Source organism: Nilaparvata lugens, chromosome 3, assembly GCF_014356525.2.
Source record: "Nilaparvata lugens isolate BPH chromosome 3, ASM1435652v1, whole genome shotgun sequence".
NCBI lineage: Eukaryota > Metazoa > Arthropoda > Insecta > Hemiptera > Delphacidae > Nilaparvata > Nilaparvata lugens.
In genome coordinates this window covers 94,630,949-94,644,980 of record NC_052506.1, presented here as the reverse complement: position 1 = coordinate 94,644,980, position 14,032 = coordinate 94,630,949, and the positions used below count along the sequence as shown (strand labels likewise).

Here is a 14,032-nt window from a genome sequence, read left to right as displayed (position 1 = left end):
AAGCAAAATATTATTGATGTTTTGAATGATTTCTTGTTTAATGATTGATAGTAAAGTTTTGTCATGAAATGTAGTTTGTGTTTAGAACATTGAAAAGTCGAAATAAACTATAGTATCCAACAAACGATGATTAATAATATTGAATAATTTGCTTTTTATAAAATATTTGAACAGTGAATAAATGGAAATGAAATTATTTTTTTTATTGAAATTTTATAATTGATATCTCCATATTTCACAATTTATGTATTGCTGACTGTATAATAAGATGTTAACAAATTTCAATTTTATATTGATTATATACTTAAAAATAATTTTCATGTGTATTAGATTGTATTGATAGCCTAATCAAAATTTTCTTTTTAGTTTATAAGCATTTTAAGATAACAGGTACAGCACAGACATTAACATTGAAATAATTATCACGTGAATCTCGAAATCAGCAACAAGTGAACGCCATGAAGAGTGTTAAGAACATTTGGGTGATTTTCAAACTAGTGTGACTCATCAATTGAATATCTACACCAATATCTACACTGATGCCTACACCAATATCTACACCAATATCTACACCAATATCTACACCAATAACTACGCCACTATCTACGCCAATATCTACACCAATAACTACGCCACTATCTACACTGATGCCTATGCCAATATCAACGCCAATATCTGCTCTGATGTCAATATCTACACCAATAACTACACCAATGTCTACACCAATATCTACGCCAATATCTACACCAATATCTACACCAATAACTACGCCAATATCTACACTAATATCTACACCAATAACTACGCCAATATCTACACTGATGTCGATATCTACGCCAATAACTACGCCGATGCCTGTGCTGATGCCAATGCCAAAATCTACGCCGATGCCAATGCCTGCGCCAATGCTGATGCCAATGCCAATATCAACGCCGATGCCAATGCCGACACCAAAGCATACGCCAATGACAATGCCAACGCTTATTGCTGACCTTGTATCTCAAACTTCGACACTACTACATTACCTGGAGGTAATTTCCATCCATGTTCACGTTCGCAACTTTGAATTCAGAATAACAGTCACAGTATCATGAAAGAATTGATTCAAAAATCCTCTCCTAAATTATTCCTGTATGCAGAACTCTAAACCTTGAAAGCTGAAAATATCAAAAAACCAAACCTTACCTAAATTAATCCTCACCTAAATTAATCCTGTATGCAGCGTCTATCTCTTTTCCAAAAAACAAATTACATTGTCATTTCAAGCCTGAAATGTACATTGTATAATTACAAATATGATACAAAATTTACGTGACTCTGTATCGAGTTTGGTATGCAGCCGTCTACTACAAGCATGAGGTAATGCTAACTGAGATGTCACCTGTATTGAGTTTGGTATGCAGCCGTCTACTACAAGCATGAGGCAATGCTAACTGAGATGTCACCTGTATCGAGTTTGATATGCATCAGTCGACTACAAGTATCAGCCCAACACTACGTGCATCCAGATCAGCCCAACACTACGAGTATTCGGATCAGCCCAACACTAACGTCATCACACTGGAGTCACACTTAACTGAGAATCATACTGAGTGCCTTAACGGACAGTTTTCCAAAATTTGCATCAATAAAATCAACCATGTCAATAGTGAAAGAAATGAACATTTTTTGATTTATTGAAATTTTATGTGAAAATTAAATGTAACAATTTATCAATTCATTTAAAAAAAAATAAATAATACTTTTTTTTTATTCAACATACTAAATTTCTTTTATGCAATAAAAAATTGAATTTTTCTATCTATTAAATTTATGTGCTATTTCAAAAAACTATTCTTTACATATTAAACTTTCTGTTGAGATATTTTCCAAGAATTTCTATAACATTGGCTTTCAAGCAATGCCAAGAGTTTGGAAAAAACTAAAAAATAGTATACTGTAATACAGTAACCAGTCTAATTCAGTATAGCACTACGTGATGTTCTCTTGTACGCTTCACTATGAAAAGTACTTTCCAAACAGTTTCCAGCATTTAAGCATAGTTGTTAAGCATACATATAATATCCATGATGGAAATCTCAAAAATAATATTTTTGATCATGAAAAACAGATGTCAGCAAACGTTTTTCCGTCTTTTACAACGTAATAACTGGATAAAATTTGTGTTATAGGGGTAAACTACACATATCGAAAATTACAAAGAAAGGTTTTCCAAAAATGTTCGAGCAAAATTGTGAATTGCACTTCTATTCACTCACTCACTCTCTCTCCTAGCGCTCTCGCTTCTCACACTGTACTGTTTTTAGCAGAGAGTACATTCTATCCTCACTGGTTTTCAGCCCTTGCCTGGCTAATGGGATGGGCTACCAGAGCTGACTCCGACCGCCTCTTAACTCAACTTACTGTACCGGTACGTTATTATGAGAAGCTGTGTATTGGCCTACTACTTTTATAGTCTGATTAGTTTAACCTGTAAACACATTAGTCTGCGCAAGCCTAGATTAACAAATCGCGTAGGCTGAGGCCTACACTTGACAGCTGGTGTGAAATTATAGCACAAGAAATTTGAGTGTTTCCACGTGAAATCCTCAGGTAAACAACTCTTCAGAACGTTGACAAGAATGTGTGGATAAGAGAGGCCACCATTTCATTTAGGTTTTATAGACGTAGGCAATATTGAATTTGTTTGAACTGTTTCAAGATAATACCTTCTGCCACTTGAAATGGTGAATTACACATTTGGGCTAAACTTTGAGATAAAATTGGAGTTCGTTTGATGCTGAATAAGCCTGTAATAGTTAGGCTATCTCAATAAAATATCCATAGTTCACTCGTTCTTTGCCCATCACTCTACCTTATACACTTTAATAATACTTGTAAATGTAATTTCTATTTCCAAGATTGTAATTGAACTGGAGGTAAATCAAATTAAATGTACTTACTTTATTATCCATACAAATCCACACTTTAACAGATTCGATTTGAAACAATTCTAGAAACTCATCACGGTCAAGGAGATACTGTTCTCCTTCGATGAACTCACTCACTCTGGGAATGTAGTTATGAATTTTATCCGGATTCCATCGGTCCAATAGACACCTTAAAAAATAGTAAATTTCTTGTAGAGGCTTAATCATTATAAAAGTTCTTATTAATTGTATAACAGTATAATTATACATTGAATACTTTCGCAAAACTAATGACACCTATATGCTATGATAGTATATCAGTACTGCATTCTATAATATTATATCTATAGTAAAGTTATATTTGAGATATTAAAAATTTCATCTACACTTCCCAACGGTATGTCGGTATCTTTTTCTTTCCTAGATAATGAGCAGGAATTGATTGTGTGCAGCGAAAAATGAGAAACTAGTAATCTGAGTGAAGTAGTTGACCGATCGAAGTGAGGTCCAAGATTCAAGTCGACGGTTTTGCATTTCTCTTTATGTTTGTATAATTTGTATTCATATAAATATGTTCCGTATTTACAGCGAAACGCGGCGATAGATTTTCATGAAATTTTACATGTATGTTCCATTTGAATTGCGCGTCGACGTATATAATATATATTATATATTATACAGTATAAGGTTTTTCGAAATTTTGCATTTCAAGTATAATAATTATAAAAGGAAAAGGAATTCCCTTCATAGTCTAGTATTACTGTAAAAAAACAGATTAGAGTATTTTCTCTGGGCCTCATTGCTTTCAACTCAGGTAGTTGACATTGTGTCTTGTAGAAAATTAGATTTTGGTTAGTTGACCGAACGCAGTGAGGTCTATGTTTTAACTCGGATTTTCTTTTGTCTGTATGTATGTAACGAATATACGGCCAAATGCATTGATAGAATTCGATGAGATTTGCAGGAATATTCCTTTTTGAACTGCGCGTCGATGTATACACAAGGTTTTTTTTTTAAATTTCACATTTCAAGGATTCTATGAAAAGAAAAGAAATTCCTCCATACTCCGATATCACTATATTATATCATCTACTCTGAAGATAGGAATAATCAGACTATAGAATTATTCATAATCAATCAGCTGACAAGTGGATTATTCATTGCATGCATTGTACAGATGTCTGGAGAAGCCGGTGAACAGGTGAAACCAAATCTTGTGCATGAGAAAACTACGTGAGGTCTACTGTTCACAGAACTACTAGTATTATAGTCATACAGTATATAGAGGAAATTCCTTTTCCTTTCATATTATATCTATATTATATAGTGTTATCGGAGTATGGAGGTCAGTTCTTTGAATGTAACGTTCCTTTGTGATGACGGTTACCGAGCTGACTGTGACTGGAGCTGGCAGCAAACAGTTACACTACTCTTATTCGTTTATGTATGTACTACCGTATTAAAACAAGTAATGTCATTTTATTTGATGATAATACTGTATTATCATCCAATGATGATTTATCATTCAATCCAATATCATAATCAATATATAAATTATTTTATTCAATAAAAGAAGGAGTACTTTGAATAATATAATTCATAAAATATAACAGTGTTGCTATATAATTTAACTGTTGTTAAAAAACACTATAACCAAGTCAGTATATTGTCATTTCAAAGCAAAAACCTAACCTCCCAAACAAACCCTTTCACATTTGAAGCATTAATAAACATAACTCTTGGTGAAAAACCCTAACCCCTTCAAGCACATTGCAATTTCAAAGCAAAATCCTAACCCCCTAACCACACCTTTTACCTGTGAAACATTCGTCATGAACCACAAGGTTTGACATACGCCCAAACATCAGTTCCTTCTTTAAGAAGAGAAATAATTTTTTCCAACTTTAAAAACTAAAAGCTGATCAGACAGTTTTGGCTGACAGACTAAAAACGCTGAGGAGAGGTAGAAGTGGGGCTAGCATTCTAGTCTCCCCTCCAGCCAGCTAGTGGAAAAAGCTTTCCACTTTTCTTCTGAATAATTTCACACACTTTTTCATCGCCTACCTCCTGAGACAGACCGAGCTGACCCGTGGATGGACATCCCCTGGTTCTCCATTCAGACCATGGCAACTTAGGATGGACATCAACAGTATAACGGTATCGTTCCACATTCAATTTATTTTTCAATATTGTTTTGATTTTAGAAATTCCAAATTAATTATAGATGAATAATACTTTTTAAACTGTCATATAACTTGTTTAAATAAAAACACAATAATCTGTCCAACACAATTCTGTCTAACGTTTTGTAAAATCATTGGCAACAATAAGTTTATTTTAATTTTTTAAAATTGATTAAATGCTCAAAATTTCATAACCTTCCTTAATTGTTCTGTATTAGAATAGTTGTAGCATAAATTATTTTATAAAACCAAAATATGTTAAAATTCACATTTAAAACTCACAGAAATTTCTTCATTTCAATAAAATAAATCTGACTTCTAATAAAAATGTTTTCCTTTCAAATTCCAAAGAACATCTAGTTGATAATATTTAAAAAAATTAACTGCTTTTGCTCTACCATCAAATGCTACGCAACAACAATTTTACAGTGTTCCCGTCTGGGAACTGGTGGATCGCCCCCTCTTATTACTCTTACCAAACAGGTCACCAATCATTTATTACAAATGATGGATACCACTGTCCAATCAATTTAATGTTACACATTAATAAACATAACTCTACCGTGGCGGCTGCACCCCCCTTGACCAGGGAGATTTTTCACATAATTTTATAAGGCCGTTTAAACAAAAATATTTGCCAGTGTAATTCATACCTTAATCTTTTGAAAAACTCGGATTGTAAATCTACAGACTATGTGATGTGAACAGCTCTATTATTATCAACTAAATAACATATATTTTATACCATACATAATACATATGTTGTAATTGCAATTGTCTGCAACACCGTTGTGGAAAGGCTTTAAATAACAATGAATTTTAGTGCTCAACTTGAATCTGAGGCTCAACTCACATTTACGCGACTCAGGTCAGGAAGAGACTCGACTCCAGTCGAGAGCATGTGTTTCCAATTATTGGAAACACTAAATGGTGACCATTTGGAAACACAACTTGCTCTCGACTAGAGTCGAGTCCCTTCTCGATCTGAGTCGCGTGAGTGTGAGTTGAGCCCAAAGGTGTGTACAGCTGTACGTGCCACCAACATGCTCCGCGCATGCTCCGATGATGAACGTTACATGAGATGTTACCCAAGGATTCGCTAGAAGTGCGAAATATGCTCGAAAGATGATCTCGTGCTTGTCGCATTGACTTTGCTACATCCTAACCTCACGCATCTGAAACGTTTAATCCAGTTGATTGGGTGAAAAAACTAATAAAAATATTTCGACCAGGGGATTGCTGGGAAACCCAATAATACATTATGTTTATATAATGAATATCATGTTTAATGCATTTATGTTAAAGTTTTGTTATGATAAAGGTTATTTCTGTCAATTTTTTGAAAGGTGGAAGGCTTGCTTGGGAGTTTGTTTATTCACATTTTTAAAATGTGAATTGTCATAGAGTTCAGCTTCTTTCTTTAAATTTCTAATATGCTTCTACCTATTATTGAAAATATTTTTTTAATTTTATATTATTTGATTTTGTTTTAATAATAATTTAATTCCGTAGAATGGGGTTACTTTGTGACTGTGGGGGTGACTTGGTGCCACTGTCGATTTTTTGAAGTTTTGAATTTTCCCTCTTCAATAAGTAGCAGTTCAGCCAATCTAATGCGTGTAATAGCAAGGTAGCAATATGATGCACTCTACTGGTCGTGTCTGGCACTCTAGCTGCTATAGTGAGGTCCACGTTATAATGGCAGTGTAGGAAGATAGGAGAAAAGGGTTGCCAGATCTCAGCCTTGCCACCCAAACAGCTGATACTGGTATATCTGATGAATTTAACTGTTTGTTATTGTTAAAAATAGTTAATCATATTTTATTTGTCAAGAAAATATATTTTTCAAAGATGTAACAATGAATTTTCATGATTGAGATTAAATATTTTGTCAATTAGTTGAATTTCTACATTGTTGATAAACGATGTGGCAACATTGCAATGCATGAAAGAGATAGCGCCATCTGCTATTTGTTGAACAATAGACAAGGATAGCAACACCATTGCAAATCACACACTGGGGCACAAAGTACCCTGAGCAAATACAAAACTCCTCAAAAGCATGCGCATCTCTCATGTTTTGCGGCAATGCTGAAGGAACATTAGCACCAATTTATGTACCTAAATAATAAGGCTCAATGGATGCATATAGAGTGGACTGAGGGTGGACCCGAAAATGATAGGTACAATCGTACCCCTTCTGGGTGGTTTGACAGCAATGTCTTTGAAGATTGGTTCATGACACTTATGCTTAAGATTTATGGTTCTGATTCATTATTGTGATATGGTGAGAAGGCTGTGATCCTCATGACAGATCGAAAATTAATTATTATTTCGACTACATTTAATTGTGATAAAATTGAGATGCACCGAGCAATGATGTTGCCCAACTGGTGGCTTCTTGTCAACCTTATAATTCAGTATTCTACATCATATTGTCATCTCTCATCTCTTATCGTGACCTCAAGTTGCTGATACCAGTGGCGAAGCTACCTATTACTAAAAGGGGAGTCTAAGAACTCTAAAGCTTACTGCTTGTCTTTCAAAGCACATTTCTATTGAAAAGACAAAGAAGAAAACAGAGTTTGAAGCAAATACTTCACCAGATCATTACACTCATCCATTGTATAAATATTAAAAAATAAGCAATTATGCTTAAGTTCAACAAATCAAAGATAAAATTCCAAAATTGAAAAAGGATTTGGTTTCATTATTGTTGAGTAAACCAAAGCAAACCGCAAAACCGAGTTGTAGGTTAAGAACAAGCCAAGTGTTACACGAGCCACAAACCAACTGATTTATTTGAAATTGAAATCTTCAAATTTTGAAAAGCATCGATGTTTGAAGATGGTTTACAACTGGTAAACCCGACGAAAATATGAATCTGAGACTACATTCAAACTGCAACATGAACTTCAATAACTGCACTTGTCCCATAATAAAAAGAGTAACAAGCACAAAATATCTAGGCGTCATAATAGATGAATATTTGAAGTGGGACATCCATATCAAATTTTTATGCAAAAGAATCAGATATCTTTCTTATAATTTCTACGAAGCAAAAAAAATTCTAAACTCAAGTCATCTTAAAATGGTTTACTTTGCAGTGGTACAGTCCATAATTCAGTATGGTATTACAGTATGGGGGGCTGTTATAATTCCCACTTGGAAGAGCTTTTCATAATTCAAAAATCAATCATTAAAACAATCTTAAATAAGCCTAGACTTTTCCCAACCAACCTGACTTTTGAAGAGTTTAACGTGTTGACAGTTAGACAGTTGTATGTAATGAATGTAGTGAAGTATATATTTAAATTTAAAAATAATTTCATTTGCACTAATAATACTATCAATAATCAATACAATTTAAGACCCACCTCTAATAAGTACCTAATCTATCATACTAACATTGAAAATATTAGAAGACAACTCATATATTTAAGCACTTGAATTATAAATAAAATTCCTGAACAAATTATTAGCTGTGCCAAGATAACAAAAAAAGTAAAAACAGATATCAATGCTTGGATCAAAATTAACTACTTCTTCTACCTTTGAGAAAGTTAACAGAGAACTTTTCCGATTAGTGCGCTCACTTCCCCTACTTGTGCTCTATCACATACCTTTCCCAATCCTTTCCAAAAATTCCAAGGATCAAAAGCCTTCCTATGACATGGATAGCCATAGTTGGAAGAACTTTTGATCCTCTACCCTTCTTCACCACATAACATGTATAATTTGCCTTCTAATATTGTAATGTGTTCTCATATTTATGTTATTTATTTTATACGGTAATGTTTTTTTTTATTGATTTTTATTTCATATTGATGTATCTTATGTGTGTGTGTGTGAATAAATAAATTGAAAATTGAAATTGAAATTGTTTCGATGTCGACCATTCGATACATCGAGATCTAGACATCGATATAGATGGAACTCGAACTATGAACACAGCTGGAGTTTAGGCTTGGTGCCCAGACTCCAAGTCCTACTACATAGCTATGGTGCTACATCACGTTGTCATAGCAACCATACAATACGCCACGCCCATTATGAATGAATTGAGAGCCTCCTGAGTTGGAGGCTCACCATGCAAATAAATAGATAGCCAGTCGGCTGTCGGCCAGACAGAGAGCCACAGAACAGGTCGAAAGGCGGTCTGGCCAGATCTTATCTAAATTTGTAAAGAAATGTATGTGTGCTAATAAAAAATAATATTCACATCAATAATAATTAATTTTGGGGAGACTCATACTCTTAGATTCCCCTTTAGCTTCGCCACTGGCTGATACACTGAACTAACTGAGGGTATCCATCACTCTGTGACACTTGGTGATTTTCCTGGATTCCAATTCACCTCTTTCAACTTCTGCCTTCTGTGAAGTGATACACTGTTGTGTATCACGTTTCTTCTTGAGGACTGGGTCTTCAACTTGAGTCTACTTCCTAGACAAGCTCCTGAGTTTATTAGAGCTGCATCTCAGCTGACTATTGCTGAGACCACGACGAGTTCCTGGCCGTGTTGGAGATTCATCCCAGCTGTCTGATGATGGAAGTTAAGGCAGTGCGAGAGCATGGCCACCTGTGAGGTGTAAGCCCGGCCATAGCAATGCGCAAGCAAGGCGAAGTAAGGCAGTGTGAGAGCACAGTCACCCACAGGGCATAAGCCCGGCCATAGCAGTGTGCAAGCATGACAAAGTAAGGCAGTGCGAGAGCACGGCCACCGGCAGGGCATAAGCCCGGCCATAGCAGTGTGCAAGCATTGCGAAGTAAGGCAGTGTGAGAGCATGGCCACCCGCAGGGCGTAAGCCCGTCCATTGCAGTGCGCAAGCACAGCAGAGTAAGGCAGTGCGAGAGCACTGCCACCCGTAGGGCATAAGCCCGACCATAGCAGTGCACAAGCATGGCTTCCAGCAGGGCGGGAGCCCGGTATGCAGTGCAAAAGCACGGCCTGCAGTGCAAAAGCACGGCTCCCCGCAGGGGGGAAGCCTGGCACGTAGTGAAAAAGCACAGCTCCTTGTAGTGCGAAAGCCTGGCACAGGTAGTGTGCGAGCTTGACCTCAGCAGAGTGGAAACATGGCAACCAGATTGCTAGCTCGTCCGAACATTGTGTGCAAACATGACACATTGGTCAGTGTGTGTCTGGTTGTCATCTTTGTGGTGCAAAAGCACCATAGCAGTGTGGAAGCACAGCATGCAGTGCAAAAGCATGGATGTCTAAGCAGAGGGCAGTTTCTTGCTAGTCAGCAGTTGTGGACACACCGCAATGGCTTGAGTAAGAACTCAGTTTGAGGTGCTTTTCACCTTTTGTGTTTTTGTGTTCTGTGTTTCCTCATATCATGCAGTGCATAAGCACAGCTTTTCCAGGCGGGGAGAAAATCCTCACGCCTTGCTGTGTGCAAACAAAGCCCTTCAGCAGAGCGCAAGTTCTGTTTCCCAACGTCTAAGCAGGGGCCAGTTTCCTGCTGATGAGTAGTTGTGGATACACCGCGACTGCTTGAGTATGAACTCAGTTGGAGGCGCTATTCACCTTTTGTGTTTTTATGTTCTGTGTTTCCCTATATCCTGCAGTGCATGAGCACAGCTTTTCTGGGCAGGGCGAAAATCCTTGTGCCTTGCTGTGTGCAAACACAGCCCTCCAGCAGAGCGCAAGTTCTGTTTCCTAATGTCTAAGCATAGGGCCAGTTTCCTGCTAGTCAGCGGTTGTGGACACACTGCAACAGCTTGAGTAAGAACTCAGTCAGAGGTGCTATTCTCCTTTTGTGTTTTCGTGTTCTGTGTTCTCTGTTATATCCCTTATATCCTGCAGTGCATAAGCACAGCGCTTCCAGGTGGGGCAAAAATCCTCACACCTAGCAGTGAGGAAGCACGGCATCCCTTTGCAGTGCAGAAGCATGGCGCTCCCGAGCATGGCGAAAATCCTTGTGCCTAGCAGTGCGAGAGCATGGCGTTCCCATGCAGGGCAAAAGCACAGCGCTCCCTAGCGGGGTGAAAATCCCTGCACCCAGCAGTGCTGAAGCACAGTGTCCCTATGCAGTGTGAGAGCACAGCGCTCCCAAGTGGGGCAAAAACCCCCGCCCCAAGCAGAGTGTATGCATGGCGCACCCAAGCAGTGCTAAAGCACAGCATACCTATGCAGTGCAGAAGCACGGCGCAACTCAGCAGTTCCACTCCAATAGTATTGAGCCGGGAACATGGCCAGACATCCTACTGCTATTCTTCTTGACGATGCCGCTGCATTGTCACCGGTTGGTGAGGATCCAACCTGGTGCCCAAACGATTGTACGGTATCTCATGACCGTCAGAGATGCAACAGCATGTACCCGGTGCTTGGGGACATATGTCCATTGCATACCTATCTCATCCTCACCCCCCTTCCTTCCCATGTCTTTCCCCCCCTTCCCTTAGTAGGAACAGTGTGTCACGATGTATTTAGTAACTAATGAGGGAATTGATTATAGAGTTGGTTTTGATGACGCTTGGTAATCTCATCATAGAATCTCATTGTCCAACAAGCAAGATAGGCACTGAGATACTGCTCAACTATGCCGCGCACCCTTATCTTCTCCCACTTGACTGCCAAGGGAGGCTGAGGAGTAGCAGAGGAGAACAGACTAGTACAGAGAGTCAGTTGAGAACTAGTGAAGGAAGCAGCACGCAGATAGAGAGTGAGAACAGCTTGTGAGTCTACTCCTACTCCTTCAACTACTTCGAACTGCGCCTTCCATTAACTGGAGTCAAGAGAAGATGCTGGAAGCTCCAAGATACAACACTCACAGGAAGGCGAGTATTGTACAACCACTTCTGTGACTTCTAGCAGCCAGCTTGCCTGATTCAACCAGTGGTGACAAGTTGGGTTTTGGGCTAGAACCTGACTGGACCCAGGAACATCATGAAGAGGACCAGGAACAGCAAGAGGACCTCGAGTAAGGCTTGGGAAGGCCTTTCTTGACCCCAAGACATCGATCCTGGCCGCAGGAGACAGCCGGTTCCTGAGGTGAGGGACCCGGTGACCAGCAGTGACGCCCGGTTCCAGGGCTCTTCTATCTTGCTAGTTCCAACTGGAATAGCAAGAGGACCTCGAGTAAGGCTTTGGAACGCCTTTCTCGACCCTGAGACGCCAGTCCTCATAGCCAGAAACACCCAGTACCCAGGGTGAGGGACCCGGTGACCAGATGTGACACCCAGTTCCAAGGCTCTTCTACCTTGCTAGTTCTAACTGGAATAGCAAGAGAACCTCGAGTTAGGCTTGGAAAAGCCTTTCTTGACTCTGAGACGCCAGTCCTAATAGCCAGGAACACCCGGTACCCGTGGTCAGGGACCCGGTAACCAGCCATGATGCCCAGTTCCAAGGCTCTTCTACCTTGCTAATTCCATATAGCAATAGCAAGAAGAAATCCAGTGACGATTGGGAACACTCCTCCCATACCAGAGACCATACTCACAGAAGACACCATATCGTCCCTAATCCTATCTCTCCCCGCCCAACCCTGTCAGGCAGTGCGAAAGCACGGCCCCTCTTTCCTAAAAGAGGGAATCACTTCCACAATGTACTCAAGACCCTGTTCCAACCCCCGACTCGAACGAGGGTGGTCGATGGACACCACACCAAGCCTCTCGTCCCCTGCTGCGGCCCACCTGAATTCAGTGGAACTGCAACTGATTTGCCAATGCACGAAAACACAACATCACATCCTTATGTCAAAATCAAAACTTGTAACATAACCTATAGTCCAGTAAAATGGTTTTTCTGAAGGAAATAGAATTTTTCTCGATGGCTCTATATGTATTTTGGGTTGCTGAATTTGAATCTGAAATAAGGTGACATGCCAGAGAGTGGCTTCACCCCCAAAACCTCCCAAAATTTTGGACTTTTTCAATCTTCCCATTAATCTCAAAAACCTTGAGTTTTTCGAGAAGAAACATTCTCTACAAATTAAAGATAATAAGTTTCCCGAAAATTTAGTGGTCACACAGAAATTCTACCATTTTTGGTTCCGGAGCTACAAATTTTCAAAAAAAGAGTATTTTTTTAATGGTTTTTCAAAATTATTCAATCCTACAACTTCTACTCTATACAACTTGGATTAAAAATCACACATCACATGAAAGAACAATCACATAAGTGTGGCAATGTAACTCACTCTTCATGTTAAAATTCACAATGCACTCACCTTGTATATTTTATATTTTAATTCGGTTTTAGTTTTAGGTTATGTTGTCATTTGTAGTACGCTGTCATGCAGACAATTTCTCCGCCATCTTGCTAGCTTGGCACATATGATTTCATGTACATTGTAAATCAGCTGCTTCACGTTGGTGATTTTAGTATTTTTATTTTCACAATCTATTCTTATTTTGTCTACACTTGATATTTTTGTGAAGAAATTTATCATTCTTAGTCACTAATTATTTTGCATTTTGTGTCAGACTCCTTGCACTTCAATTCGAGGTTGGTATACCTTCTTTTTCCTGTCTTAGCCTTCCTGTCGGTCGTGTTAATGTCGTTGCAAGCTCAGAATTTTTACAAAACTGTAACCTACACTTCTCATATCAATGATGTTTCCTGCCACCTGCATCCAGCCCTGTCTCCTGACAACCTTGGAGTATTACATATTGCTGTCTGGTTTTTCTTGCTTGAAAACCACGAAATTCTTTCAGTTGAGTATTAATCATAATTCTACTCTGTTATGTTGAAACCGTCAGTTTCAATTATTCTCTTATGGCCCAAGCGCCTATGATTTGACTATGTATTATGTTCAAACAGTACCCCACAAACAGTATGAGTCTTTGGTCTGATCTGGAAGTGTGTAGGGCTGTCTTCAGACCGATTAATGGTTTTCAAATCATGTGTCATGGAATGTGATTTATAATCCACTCGACAGCTGATTTATGATGAATAATATATTCTATAGTCTGATTTCTACTCTGAAGGTGCGT

General features: G+C 38.4%; 1 protein-coding gene across 3 annotated transcripts in view; it reads right to left on the bottom strand.

Moving 5' to 3' along the window:
- The window catches only part of LOC111049630, a 311,297-nt gene that overhangs the window by 23,381 nt on the left and 273,884 nt on the right, over nucleotides 1–14,032 (bottom strand). For all 3 annotated transcript variants that reach the window (XM_039425126.1, XM_039425128.1, XM_039425127.1), the window contains one exon: nucleotides 2,943–3,099. In XM_039425126.1, coding sequence (XP_039281060.1) covers nucleotides 2,943–3,099 — 157 coding nt within the window. The remainder of the gene's footprint in view (nucleotides 1–2,942; nucleotides 3,100–14,032) is intronic.